At 36.2% G+C, this 15,314-nt stretch overlaps 1 protein-coding gene across 2 annotated transcripts in view; it reads left to right on the top strand.

Annotated features, from left to right (window-relative positions):
• LOC132196997 (uncharacterized) overlaps nucleotides 1-15,314 on the top strand; it is a 172,351-nt gene that overhangs the window by 15,662 nt on the left and 141,375 nt on the right. Inside the window, exon 1 of one of the 2 annotated variants that reach the window (XM_059620001.1) lies at nucleotides 14,040-14,173. The exons of the other annotated variant lie outside the window; for it this stretch is intronic. Coding sequence (XP_059475984.1) covers nucleotides 14,134-14,173 — 40 coding nt within the window. The 5' untranslated portion in view covers nucleotides 14,040-14,133. Of the gene's footprint in view, nucleotides 1-14,039; nucleotides 14,174-15,314 lie in introns of those variants that run through there. 2 annotated transcript variants of the gene reach the window in all.

Genomic DNA, 15,314 nt, shown 5'->3' with positions numbered 1-15,314 from the left:
AGACTTCAGAGTGCTTTTGTTATAAATTGCTAAACGCACATGGTGTCCCTATTCTTAATTGTTAAAATTAGCTCAATTTCTTCAAAAATGAACATAATAGCTCAAAATTTATTTGCCTTTCAAATATATTTATTATTTTAAACAATATTCATGCGAGCATTTTAAAACGAAATTGTGTGCACTAAAAAAGATTTGCATGGAATTTGGAATTCCTTGCACGTGTTAAGGGTAAAATTTTCAATGGCCTTTTCTGCCCCACTGCGTGTCTGAAAAGGAACCCTGGTTAATGGTAATTAATCAGTGCAAACATTATATTAACCAGGAAAACGAAATGAGGTGGACGGCGTGTGCATCAAAATCTGCAAAATCCTGCTTGATATGCAACGAGCGGAGCAAGCAACCAACATCTTGCGGTAAGTGCGCCAAAGTTTACCCTCGCACCCTGTCCGCCCCGCTCCCCCGTGTGCGATGAGACCTCAAATACCAGCTTGAATTAAACAGCAGCAGCTTTGGGAAACATAATGCAGGCCTGCAAATATCCGACCGCCGCCAGATGGACACGAGTGGTCGCTTTCGAGCAGTGGTGCGGTTTGTTGGCCTCTCTGGCCCCCACTTGACCCCGCAATAGCACCAGCAATGCAACTATAGCCCAACAAACTAACACACGCATATCTTAATATGCTGGTTTCGCGCCACAATGCGTTCCCTGCAATGCAAGGAATCTCCAAATTTCCTACGGCTTCCACAAATCCGGTTTAACACCCCCAAATTTGTTGTTGGTATTATATAATTAAGATATATTGTGGACCTTCATTGTTGTACAAAAATTAACTTATTATTTTTCGTATCTTAAAAAGGAAATTTAAATAAATAGGTAAATTTTCACAAACCCTCTAAAGAAATCATTTTTCTTTTTTAATTATAGAAATTATTGTGAACTTTAAATAAGTTCAAGAGTACAGTAATATGAAAAAAAAACTCACTTTTAGTCTGAGAGAACAGAAGAAAATTCTAACCATGATTTCAGTAATGCCACAAAGTAAAGCCACAGAGAGAAGTGAAATATACGGAATATGGAATTTTACGTTAAACTAAATCTCAGTCTACTGGTCTAAAAGCATTTTTTGTTTCGAAAAAAGCGGGCACAAAGAGAGACCTTAAAATATACTGCATCAGCTTTTTGGCAGGAATATGAGCGAAAATTCCGTAGCTCTGCCAGTCGACGCGTCAAAAGTAATGTTTCGCGCTCGTAAATCGATTTCTTCCGACTGAAAGAATGAACGACGGAGTTTCACCGCCAGCCAAACCCAAGTTTTGGGCATATTTTATGCTTTAACCAAAGTGATTTTATCTAGAGAATTCTCAAAAGAAGATTCAGCACCTTTTTCTTTCGCTCCGAATGCTCACTCCAAACTTTGACCTCGCAGGCTCACCGGAAGATCATGTGATACCTCATTCCCTCAAATGCAGCAATGCGGAAAATTTTTGATTCATGATTTGCTATCTTCATTAGAGAAGACAAGGATGCTTAGATTCAGACCGTGACAAAAATTCGAATTTCTTGATAAGCTAGGATAAGTATTATTATGTAACAGTGAAATTTGAACAGATTTTAAAACATTTTGTAAGAGTGAAATTTAATTTATTATTATTTTTTTTAAATTTATGTTATTTAATTTTTTCCTTTTCAAAAACAATAAAAATGATAAATAAATTAAATTTGTTAACAAAATTGATAGTTGAAAATTTCAATGAAAATTAATATTAATTAAAATTGTTCCTAATCATAAATTCACTTAATTTTATTTTTCCTTTTAATAAAAAATGGTTATTAATAGAAATATTTTTTCAGACTCCACGTAAAGACAATTTTTAATTTCTCCTTATTCACATTGATTCCATTTTGCTACACGTAACGTTTTTTATCCCAATGTGTCTGGTTCTGCTCGTCTAGGGCAAAAGGTCACACAATTGGAGCTGCTCGTGAGGCGCCGAGTAAATCATAATCCTTTAATCCTTGTTTACAAAAGAACGCACTATAGCTGCCATTGTGTAAGCTCATTACTTCGCGAGATAATGCGCATTCCAGACCTACTTTTCATTTTGCCAAATTGCACGTTTACGAGTGCCTCGTGAAAACAAAAAAACGCAAGGAGAGCACACAGAGAGCGACACTCCACAAGGGAAATTTAGTTGACAACCAGCAGCGAGACGAGACAGGAAGCAAACTCGCTCTTTCGTCGAGAACAAAAGATTTCCTCGTCACCAAAAACAAAATCTTTTGTTTTTCTGAAAGCTGCGCGAAGAGAAATTTTTGCTTCCTTGAAGCGTAGGTTGTCTCGTGGGCATTAAGTTTTAACAGGCGTTTTAAAGGCGAATTAATGTATCTTGTTTGTTTATATTTTATTTTTCAACTCGTCTATTTTATAAACTCAAAATAGAGAACAAAATAATTAATATTTGAATAGCAGCGTGCATTGTTGCTCTGCGACTGGATGAAAAATGAATTTGCCCCGAGAATCCAGTGAACAAACCAGTTTAAAAATTAAAACCGCGTGACTCCGGTAGGCCGCAACAAAAGGGCGCAGTCAAATATTTACATTTGAAAAGCAGCTGGTGCTTGTGCGCACCCAATCCAGACAAAAAGGGTATGTGAACCCTATACTTAAACTGGCGGTGGGAGGCGGAAATTTTTCTGGATTTCGACCCCGCCGAGTAATTTATCACCGGAACGGCCGAGCCAGAGGAGCAGAGTGACAGCGATGCCGACCCCGGGGACCTGACGGCGACGCGTTCTCTCTAATAAGACCGCAAAAGCGGCGCGTTAAATAATATTTCGTGCCCCCAAGGGCAGCGCGCTTTCCGAGAAAATGCAAAGCATTTCATTTTCCTGCTGCCGGCAAAAGTTGGCAGCCACCAAAAATAAATACACGCATTTGCTTCTACCGATTTAAAAGCGGCCATGTCAGCTAGTGAAAACAGACTGGAAAAAATTAATGAAAAATCAATACAAACTAACCTGAACAAACTTTGTAAATTCAAATACTTTTTAATTGAAATTATTATGTAATATTGTCAAAGATAAATATCCAGATTTGAATTAATTTCAATTAAAATGCTATTAATTACCCTTATTGGATTTCTCATTCAATAAACTCAATACAGATTTAACATGAGCTAAAATTGTTTGATGGAGGAAATATCAGAGCTGGAATTATTAGGTACCAAAAACACTAAATTCACTAAATTAAGGAGAGTTTTACCGCAAAATATTTGTAGAGCTTTGCGGACCGTTGAAAAATGTCACGACTTCTGTGTGGCAGAGAGCCGAATTTATTTTGCTTCTCTAAAGGTTTGCAGTAAATATAACAAAACTGCGTCCGAGGCTTCCAACCAGGCAAAGTAAGCCTCTCTTGATCACTTTATGGAGTGAATGGCTTTTTGGCCACCAAAAACCTTTCACAAAGAACAAATCGTCTGAATTAAAAAAAAAATGTTTTATTTTGTACTGAAAATCTCGCACACGCATGATTCCTCATTAAAATTTGATTGTGAAAATGTTTTGTTACGTCTTTTTACGTGTTTGGATATTTTAGAGCAAATTTATTAACACGGTTTTTAGAGAAAAAATGATATAGACGATAACATAATTTAAAATGAAATAAATTAGAATTTTTGAAAATATTTACAATGGGGTTCAATATCAGATTAATGATTTAACCAAGAAAAAAAACGTATCAAATTATTTTAAATTGATTAAAGCAGACATTTCGATATATTTGAAAATTATTTTCTTTTGCAGTCAATTGCTTACTTTTGTTTAACAAAATTTCGACCTCATTCCAGAGTTGCTAAGCGTTTGCTTGTGTTCAATATTAGTTTTGCAGTTGGTAAATGCAGGTGCGCGCCTCTGTATGATATGGAGGTATTACGAAAAATTATTAAATCCGTAATGCCCGCATTTATACGCATCGCAACCCGCGGCCCTCAAGAGTTAATGAAGAGATCCAGAGCCAGGATGGCGCCGGCTCATTTTGCGGCCGTTGCAGGTGAACAATAAAGACGGCGCAAAAGTTGCTTTCGGCACTTCCATCCCATCCAGCCGCCGCGCGCGATAACAGGTCTCATCTCTCTCGTTCCAAACCACACGTTCCCCTCTGTTTGAGCCAGAGCGTTGGCGAAATTATTATGAAGCCGCACGTACAACTTATTTGGTAATTGTTGCCGCGGGTGCAGTGCAGATGGACCCTGCGTTAAACTGACAATTCAAATCAAAGCAAACGCTATGAATAAATTTTAATCCAACAATGTTCTGAAAACCCCAGCAGGCACCCAAAAATTTATTATATTGAAAATTGAAATTCATAGATTTGTTTAATCACGTTAAATAATAATACTTTTTGCATTGTGAAGTAATGAAGAGCAGTTAATTATGATTTTTTTTTTACTTACTGAGAGGATTAATGTTGTTCTAGATCACCAATAAAAAAATTGGAAAAAAATTTAATATTTTTTGAACACAATTTTATCGCTTACATTTTTTCTTTAGAAAATTGAAATAAAAGATTAAATTTAATGAGAACAGAATGAAAATCTGGATTAAAATTTTCGCCGTGTTTTGTTGCTTCCGGACATAAAACAATTTTCTGCTCCGCGTGTTTTGACTGCAAGCAAGGGAAAAAAGGGACAAAATAAAAAAAATATTATTTATAAGGAAGTATATTTGGTAGATATTAAGTTTCACGTACGTAAAAACATGTTGGAAGGCGGTTTTAAGGCTGTTAGAGTAAAACCAGAAACGTGTCACCTGCCCTTTGGAGAAAAATTAATCCTAATAAAGGGCGATTATCAGATTAATTAAGACGCGGTAACTGACGTGCGCGAACACTAATTCTGTATAATACTGCATGTTTTCCAGCTTTCCAGCACAGGGGCATTTGTGTTGGGCGATTTCCTGTCACGGATATTGACCTCGACAAGGACACGCGCTCAGTCAGTAATCCTGATAAATGTCAGTCGTAGTGGCCGCGCTATTAATATCGCGCACTTGTGACAGAATGGATATGCGCGCCTTCGGGAGGTGATTCATCGCTTTTCTTTTCGCGGATGAACCGCCTCGCAAAATAATAGCAAAAGCAGCACTGGCAGCCGGAAAAATTGAGGCTTCCTGGATTAGCTCGAGTGGCGCTCGAAAACAGCAGATTAACGCACCTTTTGAAAGGATGAGCGATCCCTTTACACAATTTTTTATCGAGCAGGATATATCGTGAAATTTCCTGACGTGAACACATTGCAATTGATTGTGCGTGAAGCGACAAGACTTACAAACTACCAATCTCCTTCACAGCTCCTTCAGAAATAAATTTCGTCTCCACTGTAAACAAGTGTATGGTCTCGTTAAATTTAAAACAAGAAATATAATTGTATGCAGAGTCCTCTTTTGATTTTATTATCAGCCTCAGGTAAAACAAAAAATAAGGAAAAATCTGCCCAAAAAGAAATTAATAACTTCCTTTGCTCTGATTGGCTTATACATGTTTAAATTTTTCAAAGCTGTTGCTCAACAAATGATTGTGGTTCACATTTGATCGATCATCACCATTTAAAATGATAGTAGAAAAATCCATATATTTATGCACAATTGCCTTTGTATGTTCGGTTCATACCTCAAATTATTAAGATATTATAGCCAAGGAAACTAGAAACGTTTGTAATTATGTAAGCGATATTATAGTAACGCAGGTCTAGGAGGCACTATTAAATGCGAATTACCAAGAACGGTTCCACCATAGTCTCAAGTTGCCGTTATGAAAGGGTCGTAGTAAATTAGGCAACGCGCCTAACGTCGGCGTCGAGCAGCAAGTCTAAAATTACCAGCGGCGCTGCAGGTATTCGGAGCGAATTTCCTTGGCCTCTATGTAATATGCTAATGAATTCGGCGCTTGAAACGAAAGCAATTAGGGTTTGTTAATTAGGACGACGCTTTTTGATTTGCCCGGCTGCAGAATTCTGATTAAGGCTTTCTTGAAATAATAAAATTATACGCCGGCTTGAAGCTAATTGGAATTGATCCGGCTCTTGAATATGTTTCCACCAGGTGGAAAAAGTCTTTTGCTCGACGACGAGCCTCACACAATGCCGGAGAGAGGGTGAAACGACCAGATCATCTGACAAAGAGAAAGAAAAAAGTCGAGATAATAAAGCCTGCTTATTTTATGGAGCCCCAATTTGGCCCAAATGAAGCGCAAGCCGCCGCTTTTCTGGCCAAATTGCACTCGTATTGGGCCTGGAATTAGGGAATCGACCCGACGCTAGCTTTCGCAAAAGTCGCCAGATGAGTCTCAAGACGAGATGAGCTGGAGCGAGAAAAGCAAAAAAATAAAGCTGCACACCAAAAAGTTCGAGTAATTGGACTTGCCGCGAGTAGCTTCATTCTTGTGGACTGGAGTGGCTCTGGAGTAAATTTGGGGTCTTGCTGTTTTAATGTGTTTGCTTCAAAGCTAAGCCCCAAAAAATCTTTCTAACACTACTGCAATTAAAATGAACGCTACAAAAGATAAACAGAAATCAACCTCATATAAATCAAATAGTACATAGCGTGGCTAGATTATGTAGTGATTAATTTATTATTTTTATTCCTTAGCTCAAAAACAATTACGATTTAAATAGAAATTTATTATATTTTTTTTTTTAATTTTTAAAAAAATTCGGAAAGTAAAAACAAAAAATGCTACTGTCTAAACTGAATTTAAAAACAAGGATGCATGTAATTAAAAACAATTAAAAAAAAAAACATCTGTGCCATTGAAATTATTCAATTATAATACTAACAGTTTTTAAGTAAAATATTTTACACTTAAATAGTAACAATTCCATATTTAATTATTCCAAAATGCTAAAGGGAAGGCCGGGATCCATGTAGGAAATCACGACTTTTCATCCAAGTGTGCCGGAGTTTTTGCTAGAATTAAAAAAAAAAGTGTTGGAATTGCAAGAAAGGAACGCGCTGCATTATTTCCTAATGCATAATGGAAAAGATGTGATGCCTAGCAGCATTTTTAATTTCCAATTCCGTGGGGCTCTTTCAAATGCAACTCGCGCATTCTAGATTTACGTCTGCAGCTTGAGCCTTCTGTCGAGTGCATAATTTAAGCACCTGGAGCCGCACAATGCATTTCGGTTGCACGCACTTGGTTGGCGTGAATATTTCAACAATGCAGGTGTGAGCCTGAAATTCCACGTGCAACCACAAACAGCGCTGATTAATGAAAATCCACAAGAAAAAAATAAATGCTGTCGGTAAGAATTTTAGTAAAAAAGAACGGAATCTTGATTACAAATTTCAGAGCACTTGATCAGTTAACAGAGTAAAATTGAATGCAATAAAAAATTTACACTGGAAAAATAAAAATAATAACAGATTTGCATTTCCACGGAGTAACTGTTTTGAAAGCCGTTGAAAACTAGCAGAAATTTTTCTTGCTTTCCAACCCGACTCTAAAGGTATAATGTATCATATAATAACCCACAAAACCCGAGCAAAAGGCAGGCACATCGTCGCAGGGAGTAATTGCGAGCTGAATAATTAAGCACGAGAGGCCGCTGAAAGCTGTTTTGCTATCAAAGCGCATTTTGACCGCCGTTTTCGCAACAAGACGAGCGAACGTGCTCAAAGTGGCCACAATAAAATGACGAGCACCGGCGCATGTAAACGGTGCTGAAGAGCGGGTTGATGATTTTCCAGTCTGTCAAAGTGCACTTATTTCGAGTCTCGACGGAAACTGCCATTAGCCAATTTCCGTCAGGCGCTATTTGTTCCGCAGAATCGACAGCAAACCTGGCTTTGGGATCAAAGAGCTTTGCATATATCTGTTGATGAAATTATTGAGGAAGTTCTCGCGGATAAAGTAAAATTTATGTTTTGTTGTTGTTGTTTTTTTTTGGAATAGCTGGTAATGATAAGCTGGACAGTAATTATATGGTTTTGCTTGTTATGATATGTAATAAAATGTTCAGAAGGTCAATATTTGAAAGAAGTGTATGAGCTACATTGAATTTAATTTTTGTAATAAATGTTCTGAATTTTCACCATAATCATTTTATGATTTTATCCAACTATTCTAATCTCAAACTTCTCAAAGAATTATTAGTCCATTATAAAATAATTTTTTACTCTTTATTAAGTAATGCTTGTATGTACGAGCATAAAAAATAATTTTATGATGCATCAAACTTATGTTTTTTCCCTTCATAAATCAGCTAAAAATAATTTTGTTATAAAACATTAAACATTGCCAAAAGTAATAAAATAAAAATAATTATAAAATCAAATAACTAAAATTAAGATTTTAAAAATTAACATTAAATTGTTATGAAAATACATGTATATTATTATGTATTTATTTACATTGGACAAATGTAAATTTATTTCTTTACATTTGCAGAGTGTTAACTTAACTTATTTATTTACATCAAGCGATTGTAAAGCTATTTTTTTACATCGGCCAAGTGTAAACTGTCAAAACTTCCTGCTAAATAATTATTGTAAATTAAATCATACCATAATTTATATTTATTGTTTATAAGAAAATAGATCGAATAGAGAATAGATATAAGATTTGGGATGAAATTAGGGGGACGGAATTCAAGGCTTTAAAAAGAAAGTTTCGGTTTTTTATGATATTTATTTTATATTGCTATTAGATTTATTAGATTTAAAATATTTAATAGATTTTGCTCTGAAATTTGTGTTCTCTCTGCAAAAGCGTGTTTGTCTATGCAAATAGCGTTTTAGTTTGCAATGCTGGACATGTTCCGGCCAAAGTTTCATTTGCAACCGCATTTTCCCTGGGATTAAGTGTGCATTAGTTAAGACGTCCAGTCGGCAGAGCAAAACTAGCGGTGCTCATTCAAAATTAATTAATTTGAACTCCGCACGACTCACTCTCGCCCGGACACAATGCACAGCAATTTGCATAAGAAATTCCACTAAGCAGCTCGCAGAAGGGTCGGAGGACATTTTAATTTCAAATTAAAGCCGGCGCAAAACATATGCAAACAAATAAGGAGATTTTGATACAATTCGCTCTCCATAGGTTTCATACTGCGTCTTTTGCAAAATAAGGGAGGCTGAAATGTATGCAGTAGACAGATTTGTTCAACGAGAGCAAGCGACCCATGATTTACGGCGCCGCGAGAAAAGATCGCATTTGAAGTGTTCTCCGTTCCTTTCTGTCGGAGGAAATAATGTGCTGCCGGTACTCAAGGCGGCAGCATGTCTTCGGAGCAATTTGTTTGAGCTTTGATGTGTAGCAATTTGCAAAAATACAGCGCTTTGCGCGTTTACTTTTCACTCGGCGCCACGTTTTTAATGAGGCTAGGCATACATTCTTCTTGGTGTGTTTCTCTTTTGTTGAACACACCCGCCTGAGGATGTGTCGAACCCAGGATGTTGCAAGGAGAAAGGGGGGCGGAAATACAAGTTAATTTCTTCAAGAATATCAATTTTCAAGATTCTTCAGTGATGAAGTGATATAAAAATGTATTTAAAAAAAGATGAAATACTTATTTTTAACAGAGAAGATTAATATTAAATTTATTTTAAGAACTAAATTTGATTCCTGTTTTACTTAAAACAATATATGCATTCAAACATTTCCAGACAATGGAAAAACAACGAATTGTTCAATCATTAATACTGGTATTATAATGGTCATTTATTGTAATGAGAGCCTGTATTGAATGAAACATTTAAAAATTTGCTTGTGCTGGATAGTGTTGTACAGAAAAACTAAACAGAATCATCTAAATAATCATTTTTTTATGAAAATAAAATCATTGTTACTTTTATGCTTGAAACAAGACCTGTTTTCTTTTCTTAAATATATCTAGTCAAGTCAATAAATACTTCATAAAAAAACATTGTATTGCTCAGCAGTTACAAGAAGTCTCTATTTTCTGATAAAAAATTGGAACTTTCCAAAGTTAAGTAAAACTTGAGCTCAACAGGAGACCACCCGAAAAATCTGTCTTTGAAGCTTTCCCATTTTGAAATATTGAGGCGCACAAAGGAGATGAAAAGAAAGAGAGACGGAAGCTTTTGGGCTGGCAGTAAAAACGCCGTTGAACTTCCGCTCCCGAAGAGAAGCTGCAGCTTCTCCTTGACGGAGTAAATCTTTAGTGCTTGAGTTGTTTGCAAAGGAACGCCATTTATTTATAAATCAAAAAGGGAGCGAGTACACGCGTTTATATTTTTTTCTTCACGTCATGTGTATGTGTGCGCGTCTTGATTGCTGCGCCTAACAAAGAGCTAGCGGAGTGTGTTTCTCATCCTTTGTGGCGTTTCTGCGCGACAAATTATGCAACACGTGAACACACAATCGCACCGGTTGTGAATGCGTGTTTAATTTATGAGCATCCTCACAAAGTTATGCAGACTTTGTATACCAAAGAACACCGATTACAAGAAGCTTTTCCACGATAATTCACAAATTGTATGTTCGTCCTCTTTGACAAAATTTTCTTTGTGATGTTCTCATCAGTAATACAATGGACTGAAAATCTTCCTCATTTAGAAATAATTTAATACAAAAGAAGAAAATTATTTTAATGGTGAGGCCAATTTCTCGCGACTAAAAACTGTTACGAAATCCGGAGTAAAAATACAAAAATTTAGTGTTGCTTGCCAGTAATATGGATTTAAATTCACTAAATAGAAACCATTAATAATTTTCTGAATATTTTTAAAGTGCTAAAAAGTGAAATTTGTTGTTTTTTAAAAGTCTGATATAATATTTTTAATTAAAATATGTATGCTGTGCATCGCCAAACGCTCGCCCTTTCAGTTTCCCTTTTGGAATTTTTCCATCGGCAAGTGTCGAAAATGCTCTCTGCTTCCCTCGACCAAACACGGTGAATATCAAATTATCAAAAATTGAATCTGCGTGCGGCGTGTCGGTGCGTCCGTTTATATTTTGCAGCTTTTCCGCGGCTGCGGCCTCTGCCTTGCTGCCTCTCGGGGGCGTTATTTTTCAGCACTCCGTAATGGTCATCTGGGGAGTCGTCCCTCTGGCGCTAAATGAGGCGTTCATCTGCCTCGTTATGCCCTTACGTATATTCTTTTCTTATCATAAACAAAAATGCTTTTTAATCCACCCCAGCGCGCACGCAGCTAGTTTTCCTCGACAATAAAACGCGGTCTGCCAGGCAAGAACTAAAGGAAGTTAGACCCGAAGTGTTTTGTATTAAAGTAAAAGGGGTGAGCTGCAAAAAATTCTTGGTTCGTAAATAATAAAAGCTAGGATAAACTAGACGGAGAGAGACTCTTGGAAGTATGTTCACACATTTTAAATTATGTTGTTAATTTGAATGTTCCAAATCAAGATTTCAGATAATATTTTACATAAAATATAGATTAAACACCTGTTTATGAATCAAGCATTAATTCATCAAATTCATTTCCAGCTGGCTTAATAATTAAGTAAAATAGTCATAAAACCATAACAAAAATAAAATTATGGAAACATAAAACATTTTAAACTTATTGAAGGTGTCTAAAAAATGGAAAAAAAATATATGCATAATGCAGCAATTTAATAAATCCTAGAAAATATTAAAATTTAGATTTTTGTATATTATAACAAATGAAAAAAAAATATATATTTTTTAAATGGACTGTAAAATGTTAAGAAATTAATGTAAGTGTTTTTTTTTTAAATACTTAATCAATTCGTTGAACTGCCTGTATAACACTTGTGACAAGAGACTCCCTGGTTTATTTTTTTTTTTATTGAAATGTTTTTTTTATTTTTTATTGATCTGATATCTTTTTTTATTCTTCAGCATGAAAAAAATTGTTCTCAAGCAACAGCAGAAGGCCATTGTGCTCATCACACACTTTGGGCGCGGGAGGTGGAAAATAGCGTCGATCATTAATAAAACGTTGTGACGCGTGTGCAGTTTGAATAACTTTTGCTCTGCTCTGGCGTCGCGTATTATGATTTTCCGCCCTGCTGCTGCTACTTCTTTTATTTCGCTGTGCTTATTACGTACATTGGGTTTGATGGGGCTGCACTTTGCCTGTTGAGCCATTCTCGGCGCTCAATGCCCAAGGAGGATAATTTCGTCCGCCGGCCGTTCAATTACCATAATGCCATTCCCATCATGCTCATGACCTTGTTCTAAACGAGGACCATATTGCATGGTCAATTGCTTGGAAATTCCAAATTCCACGTCTGCGAAAAGACCGAAACCTGCAAACTAAGCTGAAGATCAAAATCATTATTACTATATAAAAGTTGGCAATGATCTTACAGATATTTTAATTCCATAATATTAAATATTGTTAGCGCACGTAGTCATTGAAAAAATTTGTTTATAAAATTTAAACAAATGCATAGAGTACCATACAAATCAAAGTAAGGTATTTCTGGGTATTTCCAAGAATTTGATTTTTCTTCAAGATTTTTTTTTAATTTTGGTTGGATTTATTGATTTCTTTGCATTTCTTATTTTAAGCTGAAGCAGAAGTTCAAGTGTTGCTAGTAATATACAGACCTAGTGCTAGCTAGAACATGAACTTATTAAGTCATTTGATGTGTATGAAATAAGTCTAATCAATATCAATTTTATGAGGGTGTCTCAATTTCGTTTCAAATTGTTTTCGGAGACAGCGTAAAGGAGAAGGGAAGATAGCGATCCCAAACACTCTTATTCTGTCAGCAAGACGCATTTTTCACACTCTCCTTGGCGTGAAGAGGGCTGGTCGGCCGATGCAAACCCTCCAACGGTGATCGATGCCTCGCATTTTAACTGGCACTGCGGAGCCAAGGCGGTGTCGCGCATAAAACACACATTCATCCGTGAAAGACCTGATTCATTCGGACCTATCATTTCGTCTCGGCCGCGACAGCCTCTTTTTCTTTGCCCTCTTTTTTTGTCCACGGCCATTGTGGCGGAAAATTCAGTGGCTTTTCCTCTCTTGGCTCGCGCAGTTTTTGCACAGTTCCACTTAGGGCGATTATCTCGAGGGTGACATTGCGAGTTAATCTTGTAGGCTGGCGGACATTCAAAAAACGAATGGCAGAGGAACGCTGAATTATGTGTGCGTCCATTTCCTTCACTCACTAAATTGGTTTACGCAGCAGCAAAAATTAATAGAGAACTAAGCTCCTAAATCTTATTTTGATTTGGTTAAAAGGCTCGTAGGGTGCAACAGAGGGATAAACAAAAGGTTGTTTTCATGACATTACATCAATTTCCTAAAATACTTTTAAAAATAATCCTTTTTAAATAATTAATTTACTCTTATTTTAGGGCTGAAAAAATTTGTCTATTAAATAGTTTAATTTGAATTTTTTTTACCATCCAACAGATAATCCTTTTTTGATGAAATAAAAATTATACTTAAATTAGAAAAAAGCAGAAATAAGTAGAGTTGCTTAAATTTTGATACAAAAAAATTTGGAAATCCTTACACATGAAACCTTCATTAATTAATATGTCTTAAGGATAAGGATCATAATTAAACATTTCTTTAAATGAATTGTATACTTCTATTAAAATTCCAAAATTATTTTTTATATTTAAATTTCTTAACCAATTTGAAAGCGAAACTACCAAATATGTATAGAAACTACCAAAAAGGTTTGATTTTGAATTAACACATATGAAATTTTTCTACCAGAAATCCACAATTTGTGATTTAAAATGCCATCTCATTATTTAATTCTTTTTAAATAATCATTAATTTTGTTTTATGTTAATACAGCAGTTAACAAACTTTGAATTTGTTGACAGTTCGCGTGCAAACAAAATATTGATATGCTTTCGATATTTTCATTTAAACAGTTGAGCAAATTAAAAGTAAATATTGGCGAAGAAAGGGTGTTTTAGATAAAAACCAGAGATGCTCGAGTGAAAGGTGAGTTGCGGGCGTTGAGAGCGCCTGGCGGCGGAGAAAGGGCGGTGGGGGCCGCGCAGGCCCACCAGAGTGCCGCCCCCGTCGGCCGAGGGTGAGTCGCGTCAGTGACTGTCGGTGTGTCGTGGCGGCCGGAGAGTGCCGTTCTTGCAGCCCCTCGTGGGTGGTGCTTTCGCGAGTGGTGCCATGAAGAGTGAGTGACCCTTTCGCCCAGCATGCTGTCTACACTGCTGCTCGTCGCCATCCTCCTCAATGGTGAGTGCAAAGTTTGCCGCCCAGCTGCAGGCCGTAAAATTACTCGCGCGCGCCGTACCTGATGGAAAGGAAGGACCTGTGCGCTTTTTCACGTTACTTTCCACCAGCTATTTTGCTCCATTTGTCCCTCTTCCCACACATAATGGGACTTTTTCGGTTGGAAATAGTTACAGCTGTGGAGCCATTACATTAGAGAAAGTTTTACTTGCGGTTTACTTTGTTGCAAATTTGTGTAATTTATTTGAAGATTTAGCCAGATTTCAGTAGAAAAAAATTTTGATAGTGTTTTTTACTAATGAATTTTAGTAACAATTTTATTATTATTATTATTATTTTTTTTTTAAATATCTTTCATTTCTCATTATTTTGTTTATTAAAACGATTGCGAAAAATATTGTGAAATTTGTGAAATTTCAACATTTAGAATATTATCAAACAAAGTCATAATTATGGACTTCACTGAGTTGTCAACTATCCAACTGATTGCTTTTTGCTGATCATTCGTCATTTTGATATTTCCCGGTGCCTTTGACCTGCGCCAGCATGCTAATTAATCATGTGTATTCAACGTTCGAATGAGCATCGAATGATTTTGCAGTTCGAACGCGTAATTAACAAAATAAAATTATTCTGTGTTCAAAGTGCGTCGCTTTAATGGGTGCGATGCTATGGTGTATAAAATTACTAATGCACAAGCAACAAACGCATTCAATTAGCCTGTGTATGTGATGCGACCGCAGAGCAGCAAAGTCAAAAACCGCCGTCATCAACATGCACGGCCGACGACAGCCTCAACTAAAGCATTTGTGATGTTATGGAGTTAGCGGCTCTCGCGTCGTCATATATGCGGGATTAGCATTTAAACTAATACCAACATACACACTTCCAAGTTTAATTTAAGTTGATTCTCCGTTTTTTTAAACTGTTTTGATTTAGAAAAGATTAATTTATTCTTCATTGTTCCCATTCAATGAAGCTATTCACTCATTTTTTTTCTCAATAAACATTAAAAATTTTAAACCTCTAGTTTTTGAATTAAAACAGTTATTGATTGACAGAGAGGCTTCATAATTTTTCCACAAATTTAGATATGAGCAATGAGATTTATACGTACGTGAATCGCCAAACATCTGCTTCTGTT

This window comes from Neocloeon triangulifer, unplaced genomic scaffold (assembly GCF_031216515.1).
Source record: "Neocloeon triangulifer isolate White Clay Creek 2 clone unplaced genomic scaffold, ASM3121651v1 ptg000012l, whole genome shotgun sequence".
In the NCBI taxonomy this organism is placed as follows: domain Eukaryota; kingdom Metazoa; phylum Arthropoda; class Insecta; order Ephemeroptera; family Baetidae; genus Neocloeon; species Neocloeon triangulifer.
Note: the sequence above shows the minus strand (reverse complement) of the source record. Positions and strands in the feature narration are given on the sequence as shown.